At 39.2% G+C, this 21109-nt stretch overlaps 1 protein-coding gene across 1 annotated transcript; it reads left to right on the top strand.

Annotated features, from left to right (window-relative positions):
• Nucleotides 1–525: 525 nt before the first annotated feature.
• LOC147356074 (complement factor H-related protein 3-like) lies at nt 526–19978 on the top strand. Its single transcript, XM_086343233.1, has 7 exons — nt 526–583; nt 8652–8840; nt 9282–9458; nt 13075–13248; nt 13958–14134; nt 16094–16267; nt 19753–19978. Exons 1-7 carry the CDS (start codon nt 526–528, stop codon nt 19956–19958), a joined length of 1155 nt encoding a protein of 384 aa, XP_086199359.1. The 3' UTR covers nt 19959–19978.
• Nucleotides 19979–21109: the final 1131 nt, after the last annotated feature.

Genomic DNA, 21109 nt, shown 5'->3' with positions numbered 1-21109 from the left:
CAGCGCATGAAAGTGAAAAGTGAAAGTGAAGTTGCTCAGTCGTGTCCGACTCTTAGCGACCCCATGGACTGCAGCCTACCAGGCTCCTCCGTCCATGGGATTTTCCAGGCAAGAGTACTGGAGTGGAGTGCTTGCCACTGCCTTCTCTGCCTCACTTCCCTAGGCATGTGAAAATACAGATAATTCAAAGGCTGGGAAAAACTTCACCTATTCTCTAGAAATGTTTTAATAAAAATTAATATTTTATGTTACTTTGAAGCCAGTCCACACCCAGTCCCACACAAAGTTGTACACGGACATAACAGGTGTTGAACACAATAGCTTATTGTGAAACCACCAATAGAAATCATTTATGGACATTGTAAAACATTGAACTTTGATATTTATTAAATGGCACTAATTAACTAGCTTCATTGTAAGGCACTTAAATTCGAAGTCACGTTTGCTAGCTGCAAATGAAGTAGATTTTAAACCTCAAAGATGGCCACTGGAGTTTTGTGTGAATGTATCATCAGAAAATCGAACATGTTTTTGCTAATCAATATTGTTCTCACCTTGTGGTTTTCCTGTGCTCATGGGCAAGGTAAGTTGAAAAAGGTATGAACACTCACCCTTCCTCCTACTTCGTTTCTACTTTCATGTATGTATTTTTGATTGAATCAACTGGCAGAAATAGTCTTCAGGATGTGATAACCATAAAGAATACCTTAATGAAATAATGATCACATATTCACCTGAGGGGGAAATAAGATAAATTATCTTCTACATCCTCTGAGTACCACAGTATGCAGAGCCACTGAATATTGATTTGTGAGGTCATGTGAATATGCTCATGAAAATGTGAACAGAAAATATGTTACAGAAAAGCCAGAGTATGACTCCAAAATGTTTAGGGGATTCTTCTTTGTTATACAAGAAATTTAGAGAACAATGTATATCTTCATAATCTTATATGTGGTAAGATTATTGATTTTGCAGATTCACACTTCATCAAATACTAAATTTTAAGTATGTTCAGTTGACTGTATTTCAATTATATCTTAGTAAAGCTACTAAAAGTCATTAACATCACTGCCAAATTAATGTTTTAACAAAATTAGCTACAGGTAACAGGCATCTCTTTTAACGAAATCTGGAGTATATTCTTTATTTCTGCTGCAATGCCAAAACTTTAAAATTGTTTTCAGAGAGCATTAGAAATTGTGAATTTTTTTTAAAAAAATTAATCACTTCTATCTTGAAATTTATAAGTTCTTCATTATGATGCTTTTCTTCTGTTTTTTTTTTTTTTTAATAATTCAGTCCTTTCTTTCTTGTAAATATGTCTTCTAATGAGTTTTACGATTCCTCATTAAACACTGCTACTGCTAAGTCGCTTCAGTTGTGTCCGACTCTGTGCGACCCCAGAAATGGCAGCAGGCTTCCCCGTCCCTGGGATTCTCCAGGCAAGAACACTGGCGTGGGTTGCCATTTCCTCCTCCAATACATGAAACTGAAAAGTGAAAGTGAAGTCGCTCAGTCATGTCCAACTCCTAGCGACCCCATGGACTGCAGCCCACCAGGCTCCTCCGTCCATGGGATTTGCCAGGCAAGAGTACTGGAGTGGGGTGCCATTGCCTTCTCCAACACTAGGTGTGACTATAATATGCATTGCTCTGCATTATTGATTTCATAATATGTTGCATGTTGGGTTTTGCATATTATTTAAATCAATTTGTCAATTTTCCTCATAAACAATGTTTACAACACAACAGAGCTTCCTGTCCAGTCCTAAGGGTAACAATTAAAAGCACCTCAGGTCCCAGGTCACCTATAAGAATGGCTCCATTACCAGAGTGCTTGCTGAAAGGGAAGACAGATGTGTTACTCAGTTTATCCCTGGTTCTCAGGTATATGGGAGATGGTCTATTAATCAGTTAGAGAAAATATTAAAGGCATATTTATAAGTAAGAGAGATAGCAGAGGAGGAGTATACAAGAATGAGAGAAATTTGGAATTTTGACAAATCCTTGCCTGATATTCCAGTTGAAAACCAGTCTTCTCATTAGCAAGGGAACACTTTCTAAAAGTGGCCTTAGAGATAAATGTTCTGAATATTTGTGAATAATTATTTTTCACAATAGATAAGTGCTTCACAATTGTAGACTTCTTGTAAGAACTACTTCCTCATCCAACAGAAATAGAAAGTCAAATCTTTTTCTTAATTGAAACTCAAAATTACAGAAATAGATTCATCATCTGTTGTTCATGACCCATTCTCATCATGAAATCACACTTGTTAACGACATATGCTGAAAACTGAAAAATCCAAGAGTAAAGAATAATTATTCCAAATCTCCAACAGTGTTGGAAACATACACTAGAATGTTAACCAAAAGGAATGAGATTAAATTAGTAGTTTATTCCCAATATGGGAAGTGAAGGGGAAGGGGAAAAAAATCCAACATTACAACATGTTACAGCATTAGAGTATCCTGCATGCAACCGTACACTTACATTTACCAGTGTACTGTGTATTTTCATGATATTAATTCACATGCTTCAATTTCACCTTGAATAACTCTTTTCAGGGTTTCTAGTAAGGCAAGTCTAGAGGTATTCAGTTCCCTCAGCATTTGTTGGTCTGGAGAAGTCTTTATCTTCAATTCATTTCTGAATGACAGTATTCTTGGCAGTTTTCTCTTTCAGCACTTGGAATATATCATCCCACCTTCTCCTGGATACTTAGGATTCTGCTTTGAAATATGCTTAGAGACATATGAGTGTTCCTTTGTAAGTTTCAAGCTTTTATGTTTTGCTTTGATTTTTTTTTCATGCTTTAAGATTTTAAGCCTTTAAGACTTCAAGCCCTTAAATCTTCTCTGTTTTTCTTTAATTTTTGAAGCTTCATTATAGTATGTGTTGTAGCTGCGTCTTAATGTTGATTTTGTTTCAGTTCAGTTCAGTTCAGTCACTCAGTCGTGTCCGACTCTTTGCGACCCCATGAGTCGCAGCATACCAGGCCTCCCTGTTCATCACCAACTCCCGGAGTTCACTCAAACTCACGTCCGTCAATTCAGTGATGCCATCCAGCCATCTCATCCTCTGTCGTCCCCTTCTCCTCCTGCCCCCAATTCCTCCCAGCATCAGTCTTTTCCAATGAGTCAACTCTTCACATGAGGTGGCCAAAGTACTGGAGTTTCAGTTTTAGCATCATTCCTTCCAAAGAAATCCCAGGGCTGATCTCCTTCAGAATGGACTGGTTGGATCTCCTTGCAGTCCAAGGGACTCTTAAGAGTCTTCTCCAACACCACAGTTCAAAAGCATCAATTCTTTGGCACTCAGCTTTCTTCACAGTCCAACTCTCACATCCATACATGACCACAGGAAAAACCATAGCCTTGACCAGACGAACCTTTGTTGGCAAAGTAATGTCTCTGCTTTTGAATATGCTATCCAGGTTGGTCATAACTTTCCTTCCAAGGAGTAAGCGTCTTTTAATTTCATGGCTGCAGTCACCATCTGCAGTGATTTTGGAGCCCCAAAAAATAAAGTCTGACACTGTCTCCATTGTTTCTCCATCTATTTCCCATGAAGTGATGGAACTGGATGCCATGATCTTTGTTTTCTGAATGTTGAGCTTTCAGCCAACTTTTTCACTCTCCACTTTCACTTTCATCAAGAGGCTTTTTAGCTCCTCTTCACTTTCTGCCATAAGGGTGGTGTCATCTGCATATCTGAGGTTATTGATATTTCTCCCAGCAATCTTGATTCCAGCTTGTGCTTCTTCCAGTCCAGCATTTCTCATAATGTACTCTGCATATAAGTTAAATAAACAGGGTGACAATATACAGCCTTGACGCACTCCTTTTCCTATTTGGAACCAGTCTGTTGTTCCATGTCCAGTTCTAACTGTTGCTTTCTGACCTGCATACAGGTTTCTCAAGAGGCAGGTCAGGTGGTCTGGTATTCCCATTTCTTTCAGAATTTTCCACAGTTTATTGTGATCCACACAGTCAAAGGCTTTGGCATAGTCAATAAAGCAGACATAGATGTTTTTCTGGAACTCTCTTGCTTTTTCCATGATCCAGCAGATGTTGACAATTTGATCTCTGGTTCCTCTGCCTTTTCTAAAACCAGCTTGACCATCAGGAAGTTCACGGTTCACATATTGCTGAAGCCTGGCTTGGAGAATTTTGAGCATTACTAGCATGTGAGATGAGTGCAATTGTGTGGTAGTTTGAGCATTCTTTGGCATTGCCTTTCTTTGGGATTGGAATGAAAACTGCCCTTTTCCAGTCCTGTGGCCACTGCTGAGTTTTCCAAATTTGCTGGCATATTGAGTGCAGCACTTTCACAACATCATCTTTCAGGATTTGAAATAGCTCAACTGGAATTCCATCACCTCCACTAGCTTTGTTCGTAGTGATGCTTTCTAAGGCCCACTTGACTTCACATTCCAGGATGTCTGGCTCTAGGTCAGTGATCACACCATCCTGATTATCTGGCTCATGAAGATCTTTTTTGTACAGTTCTTCTGTGTATTCTTGTCACCTCTTCTTAATATCTTCTGCTTCTGTTAGGTCCATACAACTTCTGTCCTTTATCGAGTCCATCTTTGCATGAAATGTTCCATTAGTATCTCTGATTTTCTTGAAGAGATCTCTAGTCTTTCCCATTCTGTTGTTTTCCTCTATTTCTTTGCATTGATTGCTGAAGAAGGCTTTCTTATGTCTTCTTGCTATTCTTTGGAACTCTGCATTCAGATGCTTATATCTTTCCTTTTCTCATTGGCTTTTCGCTTCTCTTCTTTTCACAGCCATTTGTAAGGCCTCCCCAGACAGCCATTTTGCTTTTTTGCATTTCTTTTCCATGGGGATGATCTTGATCCCTGTCTCCTGTACAATGTCACGAACCTCATTCCATAGTTCATCAGGCACTCTGTCTATCAGATCTAATCCCTTGAATCTATTTCTCACTTCCACTGTATAATCATAAGGGATTTGATTTAGGTCATACCTGAATGGTCTAGTGGTTTTCCCTATTTTCTTCAATTTAAGTCTGAATTTGGTAATAAGGAATTCATGATCTGAGCCACAGTCAGCTCCTGGTCTTATTTTTGCTGACTGTATAGAGCTTCTCCATCTTTGGCTGCAAATAATATAATCAATCTGATTTCGGTGTTGACCATCTGGTGATGTCCATGTGTAGAGTCTTCTTTTGTGTTGTTGGAAGAGGATGTTTGATTTTGTTTAGTCACATATAAACTTCATGAACTTCGATATCCAATCACACCCCTGATTTTGGAAGTTCTCAGTTATTCTTTAAATTAGCTTTCACACTCATCTCCCCTTTCCTCCTTCTGAAAATTCAAGAGTTCACAAGTTAGTTCTGTTGATGCTGCTCCATAGATCATATAGACTTTTTTCATTCTTTTTTTGTTTTTTATTTTTATTTTTGTTGTTGTTGTTTTATTTTCTTTTTATTCTCCTCTATCTGGATAACTTCAATATGTCATCTATCTCACAGATTCTTTCTTCTGCTTGTTTCATTCTGTGGTTGATGCTCTCTAAAGTATTTTCATTTCATCCTTGAATCCTTCAGTACCACAATTTCTGGAGTTTTTATATGATTTGTTTATTTTTTTAAACTGCTCATTTTGTTCATTTATTGTTTTCCTGCTTTTGTTTGACTGTCTTACTGTATTTTCTTGTAGCACATGGAGTTTTTAAAAACAGCTGTTTTTAAATCTTCATTGGGTAAATCACAGGTCTCCAATCTTTGGGTGGAAATGTGCATGCATGCATGCTAAGTCACTTCAGTTCAGTTCAGTCGCTCAGTCGTGTCTGACTCTTTGCGAGCTGTAGCACGCCAGGCCTTCCTATCCAACACCATCTCCCGGAGTTTACTCCAACTCATGTCCATTGAGTTGGTGATGCCATCCAACCATCTCATCCTCTGTCGTCCCCTTCTCCTCCTGTCCTCAATCTTTCCCAGCATCAGGGTCTTTTCAAATGAGTCAGCTCTTCGCATCAGGTGGCCAAAGTATTGGAGTTTCAGCTTCAACATCAGATTTTCCAATGAACACCCAGGACTGATCTCCTTTAGGATGGACTGGTTCGATCTCCTTGCAGTCCAAGGGACTCTCAAGAGTCTTCTCCAACACCACAGTTCAAAAGCATCAGTTCTTCGGTGCTCAGCTTTCTTTGTAGTCCAACTCTCACATCCATACACGACTACTGGAAAAGCCTTGACTAGACGGACCTTTGTTGGCAAAGTAACGTCTCTGCTTTTTAATATGATGTCTGCTGCTGCTAAGTCACTTCAGTCATGTCCAACTCTGTGCGACCCCAGAGATGGCAGCCCACCAGGGTCCCCCATCCCTGAGATTCTGTAGGCAAGAACACTGGAGTGGGTTACCATTTCCTTCTCCAGTGGGTGAAAGTGAAAAGTGAAAGTGAAGTCGCTCAGTCGTGTTCAACTCCTAGCAATCCCATGGACTGCAGCGTACCAGGCTCCTCCGTCCATGGGATTTGCCAGGCAAGAGTACTGGAGTGGGTTGCCATTGCCTTCACCGAATATGCTGTCTAGGTTGGTCATAACTTTTCTTCCAAGGAACAAGCGTCTTTTAATTTCATGGCTGCAGTCACCATCTGCTGTGATTTTGGAGCCCCAAAAAATAAAGTCTATCACTGTTACCATTGTGTCCCCATCTATTTGCCATGAAGTGATGGAACCAGATACCATGATCTTAGTTTTCTGAATGTTGAGCTCTAAGCCAAAATTTTCACTCTCCTCTTTCACTTTCAATAGGCTCTTTAGTTCTTCTTCACTTTCTGCCATAAGGGTGGTGTCATCTGAGTATCTGAGGTTATTGATATTTCTCCTGGAAAACTTGATTCCAACTTGTGCATCATCCAGCCCAGCATTTCTCACGATGTACTCTGCATATAAGTTAAATAAGCAGGGTGACAATATACAGCCTTGATGTACTCCTTTCCCAATTTGGAACCAGTCTGTTGTTCCATGTCCAGTTCTAACTGTTGCTTATTGACCTGCATACAGATTTCTCAAGAGGCAGGTCAGGTGGTCTGGTATTCCCACCTCTTTAAGAATTTTCCACAGTTTGTTGTGATCCACACAGTCAAAGGCTTTGGCATAGTCAATAAAGCATAGTCAACCTTTCTAGAGACTCTCAAACTAACTCAGACCTTCTACGGGGCACCTTCTGACACTTATTATCCCTCTTTTCCTAGAATTTCTGCGCCTTGTCTGTATCCTGTAATGCACAAGAAAGGGTGCTGATAGCCTGTCTTTTGTTTCCCCAAAAGCAGCACCACACCTTGAACTCATGGTCTCCTCCTGTCCCACAGATTTGAGCCAGATTTCTGTGCACACTCACTGGTGACCTGTCAAAGCTTGCTCTTGCCTCCGATGTCAGTTGTTCCCACAGGGAGCTGGCTATAAGGTGGGAAGGTGTGTGAGTGAGGCAAACAGAGTTTCTGTGAAAAACTGGACTTCCACATAAGGACTTAGCTCCGTGTTGATTTTCTAAGATAGTGTTTACAGGGGCTCTTGGACTGTGGCTGAGAGGTTGAAAGCTGGTTCATGAGCCACTGTAGGCACCACAGTCAGGACAGAGGCCTGTCTGCCTTTACCTCATGCATGTATGGGTGAGACTCCTTCTGGGTCCCTTGGCATAGGGTGTTGAGTCATACACCTCCATCCAGGGCAGGTTTCTCTGTGGATGGATGTCTAATTTCTGTTGTTGGGTTAGAAGCAAAAATAATGGATGTCTTATTATTCTGATGTGAATATATTTCTTGTTTTATCATTTTTCTGGACTTTCTGTGTTGATATCTGTACATTATATTAAATGTCCACTTTTCCTAGTCTTCACAGACCTGTCTCATACATAGAACCCTTTCATCAACTAGCCTAGCCAGAGATTCTGGGTGCCTCTCTAACCTCTATGCTCATCCAAACCACAGTCTTTGTTTTTAGCATGTTGCAGGGGTCTAGAGTATGCCAACTCCCATTAGTGTCCTGAGAGAGGTAGGCTAGAAGCCAGAATAGTTGGTAAACCTGGGAACTGGAGGTTATCATTTCATTCACTCTGAACTGAGCTGGGGAGAGGAGCTGTGCAAATGCATGCACGCTCCTTCAAACCTTGTGCTCTTCGAAACCATGATTCAGCTCTCTGTAGTCCCCAGGCACCAAGCACACTCTGGGCTTCCTCAGCTCTCAGGGACAGGTTAGTTAGAAGCCAATTCCTCGGGCAGCAGCTAAAGAAGATGAGGGTCTAGATGTGTGGTGTGACTCTTCCATGAAGAAACTTGGAGCTGCTCGCTCCACATGTAGCTGGGAAATGACTTGTGAGGAGTGCTGGCACAGCCATTCATAACTGCTGTTTCATTCTCTGTAATCCCAGGAAACTGGAAATGCTGGGCCTCCCAGAGGCAGGCAAGGAGAAACCAGACCCTGGACCAGCAGCTACATTAGCATGGATCTCCTTACATATGTTAGTCATCTCAAGTTTTTATACATTTTTTTTTGTCCTAGAATCCCTAGTGCAATGAGTGTAATTGTGCTAGTAAGAGGATATAATTAATAGATGAAACCATTTTGATTATTAAGATAAAATATTATTTATACTTTTTTTTCATTTCAAGTGAAACCTTGTGATGTTCCAGTAATAAAACATGGAAGGTTATATTATGCATTTAAAGGATACTTTCCAGCGAGTGTAGGTCAACAGTTTTCCTATCGCTGCAACCGGTATTTTGTGACTCCTTCACAAAGTTCCTGGGATTACATGACTTGCACCCTGAAAGGATGGTCTCCAGAAGTGCCCTGCCTCAGTAAGTAAACCTCTTAAATTTTATGTGTATAAATCTTTCAAAGTGTGAAGAGACACTAGTACTCACTAGTAAGTGAGTACAATTAGGTCTTGTATACAACAGGAAGGCTGAGGAACAAGTTCTATGAGTAAAAAGATCCAAATAGGTCTTCCTTTCCTGAGGAGCTCTTCCTGGAAATCACAGGAGAATTATAGAGACCTTACGAGAATATCTGCATCATTTATACGTATTTTAATTATAAAAACTAAAGATAAATGACATGGAGTATTCATTTATTTTTTTTCCTTTTTAATAAGTGTGATAGTAACTTTCCTTTTTATTAAGTTATATGTTATTTTAGAATACTAATGCACCGTCAGGTAAATACTATAAAGTTAATTTTTGCTGTGCTTTTACCAAACATATGTTATTTTTCTATTCTGTTGTTTTTATGATCCTTAGGACAATGCACTTTCAATTATTTGGAAAATGGATATTACACAAACTCCCAAGAAAAGTATTTACAAGGTAAAACTGTAAGAGTCCGCTGCCATGATGGCTATAGTCTTCACAATAATCAGAACACGATGACTTGCACAGAGAAGGGCTGGTACCCTCCTCCAATATGCGTCCGCGTCGGTGAGTAAACTGGGCTCAGACCCCAGTATGTTCATAAGTTTCTAAGACTCAGCTGTATTATCCACTGAAAAATGTGTAGATAAGCCTTTTGTTTTGTCCGAGGACCTATTTAATTGTATTCTTTAACAAGCGTGTATGAGTGTACAGATTCCTAGATAAGTGTATAACCAAATAAATGTGCCTATTGATGGACATTAGTCAAGAAAATGGAAAGAATCACAAAGAAGAAACCGTAATGACAGGGTGAAGTTAGAAAGCTGGCAGAATAGGAGTTTTGCTGTCTCTCCTGATACAAACACAACCTTTGACAGTCACGCATGAAGGAGTATCTTTGTGGGAGGCAAGGAGTCTAGCAGAGCGATTACAGCAAATACTCAAGACCCGGCACGTCACAGAGGCTTGGAGGAACAGCCTCACCCTTCATGTGTCGCCCTCCCCTAAAGCGGCACAGCTTAGTGCCAAGAGACACCGCTCAGCACGGGATTTTACCTGTGGGGGAATCAGAGCATCTGACCAAGCGTGGCTTCCTCAGCCTCCAGCACTGATGAGAAGGCGCCCTTCTATCTCCCCTCATCCAGGACACAGGACACGGGGGTCACCTGCATGGCTGAGGGGTGGGGAGAGGCCGGCTGTACAGCTTCCAGAGCTAGAGCTCATTGAGGGACATGGATCCCACTGACCATGTTGGAGACACTACCAGGAAGCCCACCCTCTAGGCGTTGCAGACACCTTGCTTGTGGGTCCTGCTCACCCATGGGCACCTCAACATATCCACATCCCCCTGCCCCAGGGCCAGCTCCCTGTGTAGGTTCTCACGGAGGTGTCCCAAGCCTTTGATCTGTGAGACGTCCAGAAGCCAGTCTGACCCCTGGGACTGTGAGAAAGCACACAAATTGACTATTCAGCATTGCCCCAGGGAAGCAGCCGGGAAGCTGTCAGCACAGAGACTGGCTTTGCTGGGTGGAGAGAAGCAGACGAGCTTCAGAATTCTCTCCCAAGAGAAACTGAGATATGTGGCCAGGTGTACCCTTAAAAGAGGTCTGGAAAAGCCTCAAAATCCTATCAGTGACAGAGTGAACTTCTCTCCCCAAGGAAAGTCCGTAAAGACTAGAGGAAGTGACTGCTGCTTTAAATGCAAACAGCGTGCTTTAAACGCAAAACAAACATGACTATAAGGAACACGAAGATCAAGGACTATAACACAAACAGAAGAACATAATAATTATACAGCAACTGATATCAAACAATGAAATGATGGGTGTTCACTAAACTTACTGTTGTAAACATATCATTATATATAAGTCAAATCATTACACTGTGAGTGATCGGTCACTTCAGTTGTGTCCGACTCTTTGCGACTCCATGGACTGTAGCCTGCCAGGCTTCTCAGTCCATGGAATTCTTGAGGCAGGAATACTGGAGTGGGTTGCCATGCCTTTCTTCAAGGGATCTTCCCAATCCAGGGATCAAACTCACGTCTCCTGCACTGGCAGGTGGATTCTTTAACACTATCACCACATTTAACACCCCATAACCTGTGTAGTACATAAGATCTACTGTAATTTTAAAAAATTTATCCATTTCCATAGCCCATGAAAATACAGATGATTCAACAGGTAGAAAGAACTTCACCTACTATCTTGAGATGTTTTCTTGAAAATTAGTATTTTATATTACTTCTGGAGCCAGTTCATACCTGGTCGCACATAAAGCTATGGACATACTTGTCAGGTGATGAATAAAGTAACTTACCATGAAACTACCAACAGAAAACATTTAGGGATAGTGTAAGACATTGAACTTTGATATTTGCTAAATGATGCATTAACCAGCTTCGCTGTAATACACTTAATTTCGGAGTCATATTTGAGAACTGCAAATGAGGCAGATTTTAAACCTCAAATGGTGCAACTGGAATATTTGTGTGACTGTACCATTGAGAAAACCTAACGTGCTGTTACTAATCAATGTCTTTCTCACCTTGCGGGCTTCCACTGCTTAAGGACAGGGTAAGTTGAAATTGATTCAGACACTCAGTCTTCCTCCTAAATATAATTGTATCTACTTTCATGTGCGTATATTTTTGATTGAATCTCCTGGTAGAAATAACCTGCAAGGTGAGATACTTATAAATAATACCTTAATGAAAAAATCAACATGTTCACCTAAGGGGGAAATAAAATGAATTGTTTTCTGTATTCTGAGTACCACAGTGCGAAAGGCCACTGAATATTGCTTGTGAGGTCATGTGGATATGCTCATGAAAATGTGAATAGAAAATATGTCACAGAAAAGCTAGAGTATGACTCGAACATGTTTGGGAGATTCTTATTTGTAATTTGAAGAAACTTTGAGGAACAATGGTTATTTTCATAATCTTGCATAGGGAGATGATTTTGCAGATTCAAACCTCATCAACTCCTATATTTTAAATATGTTTAGTTGACTATATTTCAAAGTCACTAACAACGCTGTCATGCTAATGTTTTAACAAAATTAGATCTAGGTAACAGGCATATCTCTTTTCACAAAATGTAGAATATATTCTTAATTTTCAGTGTAATGCCAGTATATTTAAATGCCAGTTCATTTAAAAATTGTTTTCAGAGAGCGCTGAAAACGTTGAAAACATAAAAAACTGTTCAATGGAAAACTCTGGGCTGCAATCCTGACACTGTCCTAAAGGTTCCCAAGGGATTCTGTGCACATTTCAGTCTAGGAGCCATGGCTACAGCCTCTTGTACCTTACATCCCCTCAATTTCACTGAGGAATTATACACATCACTCACTGCGGTGTCCTTAAGCATTTGCCCAAAATATCATTAAAGAGTAGTTTTGTAAATTATACCTTTATTTTTCTGTTATTTTGTCAGATCTTCTATTTGGATCTTTTGGTCATCTTCTTCCTTCAACCGTGTTATCCTCAATGTGTGTTAATCCCACTTTTTTACACTAATGAATTGGCAACAAAGTCATGAGACAGACTCCTTTATTCAGTATATCAAACTTTGTATGTATTATGGCACTTATATGTAATTTATATATTAATGCATTTAATTAATTTTTTGCATATTCAAATCATTCTTTTTCTTAATTTCACTGGTTTCATATAGAATCACTTTTAATTTTGGCAATTTTTTTGTGTTGGCAATGGATATATATCAAAATTAAACCTTCCTATTCACATCAGTAAATGTATTCATAATTTGACTATTCATAGAAGTTGAAGTGTTTGCACTGCCACCAAGTTTTTTTCCAAAAAATGTCCTCTGTCCTTCCTACAATGTCCCTTCTAATAACTTACAATATATAGCACTTCTTCTAAGATGATGGAATCTCAGTGTGCTTTTCTTTAATTACCCATGATTGGTTAGAGAGCGCAGATAGTCTCCTTCATATATTGGTACTTTTGGTTTCAAGTTCTTGCTTATGTGGACAGCTGGACACACATCAGAATGGTGATTTTAGGACACATGTGTGCACTTCTGTGTGATATCATGTAAGCTCCTGTAAAATCGTTTATTACTTTCAATTAAACTATCAAATATGACAAGCAGTACATAAGTTAAATTTCAGAGTTAGTGAAACATAAAATCTTTCTTCCATTTATTCCTAGGACTTCCCTGTGGACTTCCACCTTCAATTCAGAATGGTGCTGTACGTCACAAGAAAGACAGTTACCAATATGGAGAAAAAGTCACATACACCTGTGACGAAGGATTTAGGATTTATGGATTTGCGTCTATAAGATGTTTAGGAGGAAAATGGTCCCGTACACCAAAATGCATAAGTATAGTGCATTTCATTTTATTCTAATGCTGATAAATATCTTTAATTAAGAGCATAGATGGTACAAATATGAAACTAAGCAGTAATTCTAGAACTTTACAAGGCATCTTGTGAAAGTTCTGAATTCTAGTAGGGAATTAACAATCCTAGTAATAACAGAAGTTTGAAAACAGGAGCTAAATTATCTCATTTTCACATCAACTTGGGTGCAGTTTGGACATCCTCTGATAAACATTCTCAGATTTCTGGTCTTTGTTCCACACGACTGTATCACAGTTGACCTCTGCTTATCAGTCTTATCACTACTCAATGTACTGTTAATTTATCAATCATTTCTTTATAATACATAATTTTCTAAGACACGTGACGTAATTCAAGGTAACAGATTTTGATACAAGAAACAGAAACACGTTTATAATGTAGGCGGCCTGCAATGGGGAAAAGAATTTAAGTGTGAGAAGTATGCTCTCAAGCATCACACGCATCCCTATCTCTTTGAATATCACCATTCCCATGTTGTACTTCTGATGAGTATAGAGACACTCAGTGTGACTAGCTCAAGATGTCTGACATGTGTTTTAAGTTATAAGAGAAATTTGTACAATATTCATTGGTTTGATATGTACCTATCAATTTTTCTGGAATATAATCTTTGGTTACTATGTATTTTTAAAGATGGACTAAACTAATATATATTCCTTTTTTTTCAGGCACAGATTGTTTTAACTTGCCCAGCTTTGATGATGCTGTACTCACAGGCAAGAAGAAGAAATCATACAGATCAGGAGAACAAGTGGCTTTTAAATGTCGACCGTATTATCAGCTGAATGGATCCAACACTATACAGTGTGTTAAGAGCAAGTGGATAGGAAGGCCAGTGTGCAGAGGTACTTTGGTAAAATTTTTAAATTTTATTGTTAAAGTATCTTAAGTAATATAATATTCACCATCATTAAATGGCCATAGATTATTCGTTGTTCTTATTGTCATTCAGTCGATAAGTCGTGCCTGACTCTTTGCGACCCCATGGACTACAGCACACCAGGCTTCCCCATCCTTCACTATCTCCAAGAGTTTGCTCAGACTCATGTCCATTGAGTTCATCTCATCCTCTGTCACCCCCTTCTCCTGCCTTCAATCTTCCTAGCATCAGGGTCTTTTCCTGTGAGTTGGCTCTTCACATCAGGTGGCCAAAGTATTAGAGGTTCAGCTTCAGCATCAGTCCTTCCAATGAATATTCAGGGTTGATTTCCTTTACAGTTGACTGGTTTGATCTCCTTGCAGTCCAAGGGACTCTCAACAGCACCACAGCTTGAACCCATCAATTCTTCAGCACTTAGCCTTCTTTATGATCTAACTCACCCATCCATACAGGATGAATGGAAAAAAACATAGCTTTGACTATACTGCCCTCTGTAGGCAAAGTGATGTCTCTACTTTTTAATACGCTGTCTAGGTTTGATACAGCTTTCCTCTAAAGGAGCAAGCATCTGTTAATTTCATGGCTGCACTCACTGTCCACATTGATTTTGGAGCCCACGAAAATAAAATCAGTCACTGCTTCTACTTTTTCCCCTTCTATTTGCCATTAGGTGATGGGACTGGATGCCACGATCTTAGTTTCTTGAACATTGACTTTCAAGCCAGCCTTTTCTCTCTTCTCTTTCACTATCAAGACTCTTTAGTTCCTCTTTACTCTCAGCCATTAGAGTGGTACCATCTGCATATCTGAGGTTGTTGATATTATTCCAAGAAATCTTGATTCCAGCTTGTGATTCAGCCAGCCTAGCATTTCACATGATGTACTCTGCATAGAAGTTAAACAAGCAGGGTGACGATATACAGCCTTGTCATACATCCTTCCCAATTTTGAACCAGACAATTGTTCCATGTCAAGTTCTAACTGTTACTCCTTGACCCGCATACGGGCCAAAAAAGTTTATGTCTCAACATAAAAAGAGATGGGATTGTGTTCTCAGTGTTTAGCGTTGTAGCCCAATAATTCTAAAAGCACATCCCTGGCACAGCAATCTCAGCATATTCTGGAAAACTGTTAGATATGCAAGCAGATTCACAGGCTCATTCAGACCTGTTGAATGAAAACCTCTGGGGCTGCAACTCTGACACTGTTTTAAGGAATCCCAAGGGATTCTTTTCATATTTCAGTTTAGGAGTCAAGGCTACAGCCTCTTGTACCTTACATCCCCTGAATCTCACTGAGGGATGACCCATCACTCACTGTGGTATCCTTAAACATTTCCAAAAAATACCATCAAAGAATAGTTTTGTTTCCCAGATATGTTTGAATCTTTTAATTAATCATCTTCTTCCTTCAACAATGGTATTCTTCAAAGTGTGCTAATTCTTAATCAAGTTTCTAAAGAAGTATCTACTGTGTTTATTTTTCTAGGTGTCTTAAGTTACAGTTAATAAACAGAATGACTATAAACCAAATCCTGATGATTTAAATCAAATCCATATGATCTTATTACTATGACTTTCTTATGGTTTATAAATTCATTGTGAATTTATATAACACTGATTTTACTAAACTCAGAAAGAGTTGTCCAGAAAAGCTCTCATTTTCACTGGCCTGAAATCGTGTATTAACCTGCTAGTGAAGGCTGGGGCAGAGATTTAAGGTAATAAAAGCTTAATTTGCACTGAAAAATATTGCTTTATCTCCTTTTCCTTAATCTTATATGTAAACTTATTGAATTTAGCAGTCTTTCATGACAGATTACCTATTGAATTTAAGTAACCATGGAATATATTTGACATTCACTCATTGGCTTATTGTTCATAAGGATCATTATATTAGAAATACTTTTTTTTCTTTTTTTCAGATGTTTCCTGTGTGAATCCACCCAGAGTGGAAAATGCAGTTATACAAAGTGAGAAGCCTAGGTATCAAAATGGTGAGAGAGTACGTTATAAATGCACCGGAACTTACGACATTTTGGGGGACATAGAAGTGACATGTTTAAATGGAACTTGGACAAAACCACCTCAGTGCAAAGGTAGAGTATCTTGTCTACCCACTCCTTGATTTAAGAGAAAGTTCTATACAGTCAGCAAACAAGACCAGGAGCTGACTGTGGCTCAGACCATGAACTCCTTATTGCCAAATTCAGACTTAAATTGAAGAAAGTAGGGAAAACCACTAGACCATTCAGGTATGACCTAAATCAAATCCCTTATGATTATACAGTGGAAGTGAGAAATAGATTTAAGGGCCTAGATCTGATAGATAGAGTGCCTGATGAACTATGGAATGAGGTTCGTGACATTGTACAGGAGACAGGGATCAAGACCATCCCTATGGAACAGAAATGTAAAAAAGCAAAATGGCTGTCTGGGGAGGCCTTACAAATAGCTGTGAAAAGAAGAGAAGCAAAAAACAAAGGAGAAAAGGAAAGATATAAACATCTGAATGCAGAGTTCCAAAGACTAGCAAGAAGACATAAGAAAGCCTTCTTCAGCGATCAATGCAAAGAAATAGAGGAAAACAACAGAATGGGAAAGACTAGAGATCTCTTCAAGAAAATTAGAGATACCAAGGGAACATTTCATGCAAAGATGGGCTCGATAAAGGACAGAAATGGTATGGACCTAACAGAAGCAGAAGATATTAAGAAGAGATGGCAAGAATACACAGAACTGTACAAAAAAAGAATATTGGAGTGGATTGCCATCCCATTCTCTAGGGGATCGTCCCAACCTAGGGATCGAACCTGGGTCTCGGTCATTGCTGGTGGGTTCTTTACCAGCTGAGCCACCCACATGCTCCTGCACATCAACCAGTAGACATTTAGGTTGTCTCTGTGGCCTGGCTATTGTAAATAGTGCTGCAGTGAACTGTGGTGTTGGGGAAGACTCTTGAGAGTCCCTTGGACTGCAAGGAGATCCAACCAGTCCATTCTGAAGGAGATCAGCCCTGGGATTTCTTTGGAGGGAATGATGCTGAAGCTGAAACTCCAGTACTTTGGCCACCTCGTGCAAAGAGTTGACTCATTGGAAAAGACTGATGCTGGGAGGGATTGGGGGCAAGAGGAGAAGGGGACGACAGAGGATGAGATGGCTGGATGGCATCACCGACTCGATGGACATGAGTTTGGGTGAACTCCGGGAGTTGGTGATGGACAGGGAGGCCTGGCGTGTTGCAGTTCATGGGGTCGCAAAGAGTCGGACATGACTGAGCAACTGAACTGAACTGAACTTTAATATGTAGACTTGTGCTTTGTGCCCTATTTGGGAAATATTCAATCATCATAGTTATTTTTTCATCTCAATCCTCTTTCTTTTTACCTTCGGGGTCTCCAATCTTTTACTATCTTCCTATGGTTGCCTGAAGCTCTGTCCATTTTTTTTTTCAGTCTATATTCAAAGTTAGTCTGTAGTTAAGCTTTTATCCCTCTGTCATCTGCAGTGTATTATTGAGCCTATCCAATGTGTTTTTAAAATTATATTAGTCTTTTTTTTAGTTCTATAAATTCAATTCCATTAAGAAAAAGCATTTACCAGTTATTTCAATATCTGTGTCATCTCGGTGTTGTCTTCTGTGGATTTGTTTTTTCTTTTGAGGCTTTCTAGGTCCTTGGTATTATGAATGATCTGTATCCTAGACTTTTGGGGTATTATCATTTTTGAGACCCTAGATTTTATGGAATCTTTCATATATCAGGCCTCCATTACTGCCAAGCAGGGTGTAAGTCAGGGTCCCCACCTGGCCTCCAGTGACTCAGGGAGAAAGGGCAGAGTGATCTTGCTTCCCAGCCATGTGAGTGGAGGTCTGGGCTTCTCGCTCGGCCCCTGCTGATCAAGGCAGGGAGACAGTTAGTCTTAGGCTTCTGTTATGGTGTATTTCTAGAGTAAGTCAGTATTATAAAAATTCTTCGTCTCGCTAGCCTGCTCCGTTTCTGGGCTTCCCCAACGTCTCAGCAGTAAAGAATCCGTCTACAGTGTAGGAGCTGCAGGAGATGTAGGATTGATCCCTGGAGGAAGATCCCCTGGGTTGCATGGCAACCAGTATTCTTGCCTGGAGAACCCCATGGACAGAGGAGCCTGGCGGGCTACAATCCATAGGGTCGCCAAGAGTTGGATACAAGTAACTTAGCAGGCATACACACACCACTTTCTGGGCCTCTGATGAAAAAGATCAAGTATTTCTTGAGACCTTTTTTTTTTCTTTTTGCTTGAAGTTGTTATCATTTCTGGGTTGTCGTCTCAGTGTCTTGACCAAGATACACAGAAAGCAAATTAAAACCCAAGCCACTGTCTGCAGTGTAATTTCTTGAATCTCAAGGTCTCTAATCAGATTGACATCTTCTCTACATCTTTTAAAATCTCCTGTGTTGGTTTTTATAGTATGTCAGGATTTTTAATTATAAGAAGGAATACTTCACAGATGTAATAAGCATCTCAACTTGTCCCAGAAAGGAAGTCCACTATTCAAATCTGTAATTGTTTGAATTTTATTTAAGGAGTTGATGGAGCTAATGTTTTTTTGTAAACAATTTGAAAATCAATAAAAATGACTAGAGATTCAAGACACCGCAGTATGTTGTACATAAGGACAAAAGAAATGTTTTATTTCCCTTCAGTATCCATCTGCCTAGCATACATTCACTAAGAAAATGTATTTTAATACCAGAACCCTGCACAGAAGACATATTTGTGAATGTATTATGTGTGATTTCAAGTGGGGTAAAAGTAAACCTTAAAAATATGCCTTTCCTGTTAAGTGATTGGATTTTCTTCAATAAATCATTTCTGTCATCAGAAGTCACAAGTCTCAATATTACATAGTAGGCTACATTTTTTTCCTTTATTTTAAACTGTGGGGGGTGGTGGTTTTTCAGTAAATCAAACAACACAGAATTTAGACTCTCAAGGAAAATGTGGGCCTCCTCCAACAATAGATAACGGAGACATCACCTCACTCCTCACACCTGTATATCCTCTGCGGTCAATTGTGAGTGTCAGTGCCAGGCCTACTGTGAGCTTCAGGGAAACAGAAACGTGGGTGAGAATGGAGAGTGGGCTGAGCTGCCAAAGTGCTTGGGCAAATGCCCCAGTCTTCCCGTGGATCCTGGGGAAATCCTGGTACTGGGCATGAGGCTTAGCTGTTTATAATAGAGCTTTCGTGGACTAACAAGCCATTCTGTTGCGTGCTTGATTACCAAATATTACTATGTGTGGAAATAAAGTTTGAAAATCTTCTGGTCAGGAACAATAGCAACAAGAGGTTCCTTAATGAAATCTTTCATAAGTTATTTGACATTGTAAGTCTATGATTATAACATTTAATTATTACATTAAATATAGTACCTCACTCTTACTTTTAAAATAATGAAACCTGCATGATAGATTTTCAATGAGTTGGTTTGGAAAAGGTTTTGAGAAGGAATTTTTGGACTAGAGAAGATTCTACTCGAAAGCTTGAAATTCTGTGTAAAATATTTGTTCACTATATAATATTTTATGTTTATATTTTTATCTTCAGAGGCCTGTGAAATTTCAGAAGAAATGATGAAGAAACATAACCTACAGTTAAAATGGACTTCAAAAAAACTTTACTCAAAAACACAGGATCATATTGAATTTATATGTAAACGTGGATATCATCCAGTGACACCGTATCCCACATTTCGAGCAGCTTGTCGGGAAGGACAAGTGGTGTATCCTCACTGTGGACAAGACACTGGTTAAATGCAGTTGTATATACATGTACTGAGAAGTTTCATTATTAATCCAGTTCTCAGTTTATCAAGTATTGTTTAACTCATTTTGATTCATAAATCAGATGTTATGGGGACGATGAAATTATAATCAGGAAGACTAATGAATCACTTCTTTAAAGCACCTCATTAAACTTGGCAAACCAAGTGCTATGCGTCCTGTTGATAAAATACCCGAGTATGAAATTAATGCAATCACTTCAATGCCTCTTCTATAGATCAGTTTCCTAACTTTCTCAAAGATTTCTCCATAACTTCTGAGGTTTTCTGAGACTCTTTCAGAAGAAAAAGGAAAAGAATCCTTGTTGGTATCTTCAAAATAATATCATTTCCAAACACATAAAGAGCGAACTATGTCATACATATGATAGTAACAAGATGTAAGTAGATATTTCTTATTTTTGCTCATCTACCAAAAGGTAAATATACCAAAAAGTGATGAAATACATAACCATTTACAATATGCATATCTAGCACACAGTAATTCAAAGAAAGAGGAATTAGAATCCAATTGGGTACATAATGATTATAACATGACATTAAAAGTGATTAAAGTGGTTAAAAACATTTGACATCTAGCATAAACACACATGTACATAAACACACTATGCTTTAAACACTGAATGTGTTTTTATAGAAAAATATTGGCAAGAAGCATAATAGAATATTTAGAATAACTATAGTTGAATTTAGAGATAATGGGGTAAAATATGGTGTTTAACTCCTTTTTGCGTACATGCATTCTTGAATTTTTCTATCTTTAATGTGTATCACCTCTGAAACATAGAATATGTTATTTTAACATAAAGACATATACAAAGTAAGGGTATATATTCCTTGGTGGCTCAGTGGTTAAGAATCTACCTGCAATTCAGAGACACAGGAGATAAGGGTTCAATCTCTGGGTTGGGAAGATGCTCTGGAGTAGGAAATGACAACCCACTCCAGTATTATTGCCTGGGAAATGTCATGGACAGAGAGCCTGGTGGGCTACAGTCCATGGGGTCCCACATAGTCAGACATGACTGAGCAACTGAACACACATATAAGGTAAGATAACATGTGTTGGGAATTCTAGAGCCCTCTTTTGTAATGATCTTCAGATCTAATAACATTTTCATG

The sequence above is a fragment of the Bos grunniens genome, chromosome 16 (genome assembly GCF_055505025.1).
Source record: "Bos grunniens cultivar Pamir isolate PY7600 chromosome 16, Bosgru_T2T1.0, whole genome shotgun sequence".
Taxonomy (NCBI): Eukaryota; Metazoa; Chordata; class Mammalia; order Artiodactyla; family Bovidae; genus Bos; species Bos grunniens.
The sequence above is the reverse complement of the archived record's forward strand: the minus strand, read 5'-3'. Positions and strand labels throughout refer to the sequence as shown.

What these genes read in the sequence shown, in the direction of transcription:
- LOC147356074 (XM_086343233.1), top strand. Translation starts at nt 526, where the DNA reads ATGTTTTTGCTAATCAATATTGTTCTCACCTTGTGGTTTTCCTGTGCT. An exon ending in TCCAATATGCGTCCGCGTCG is followed by an intron (nt 9,459 to 13,074) that starts GTGAGTAAACTG and finishes ATTTATTCCTAG; the next exon opens with GACTTCCCTGTGGACTTCCA. An exon ending in AAAACCACCTCAGTGCAAAG is followed by an intron (nt 16,268 to 19,752) that starts GTAGAGTATCTT and finishes TTTTATCTTCAG; the next exon opens with AGGCCTGTGAAATTTCAGAA.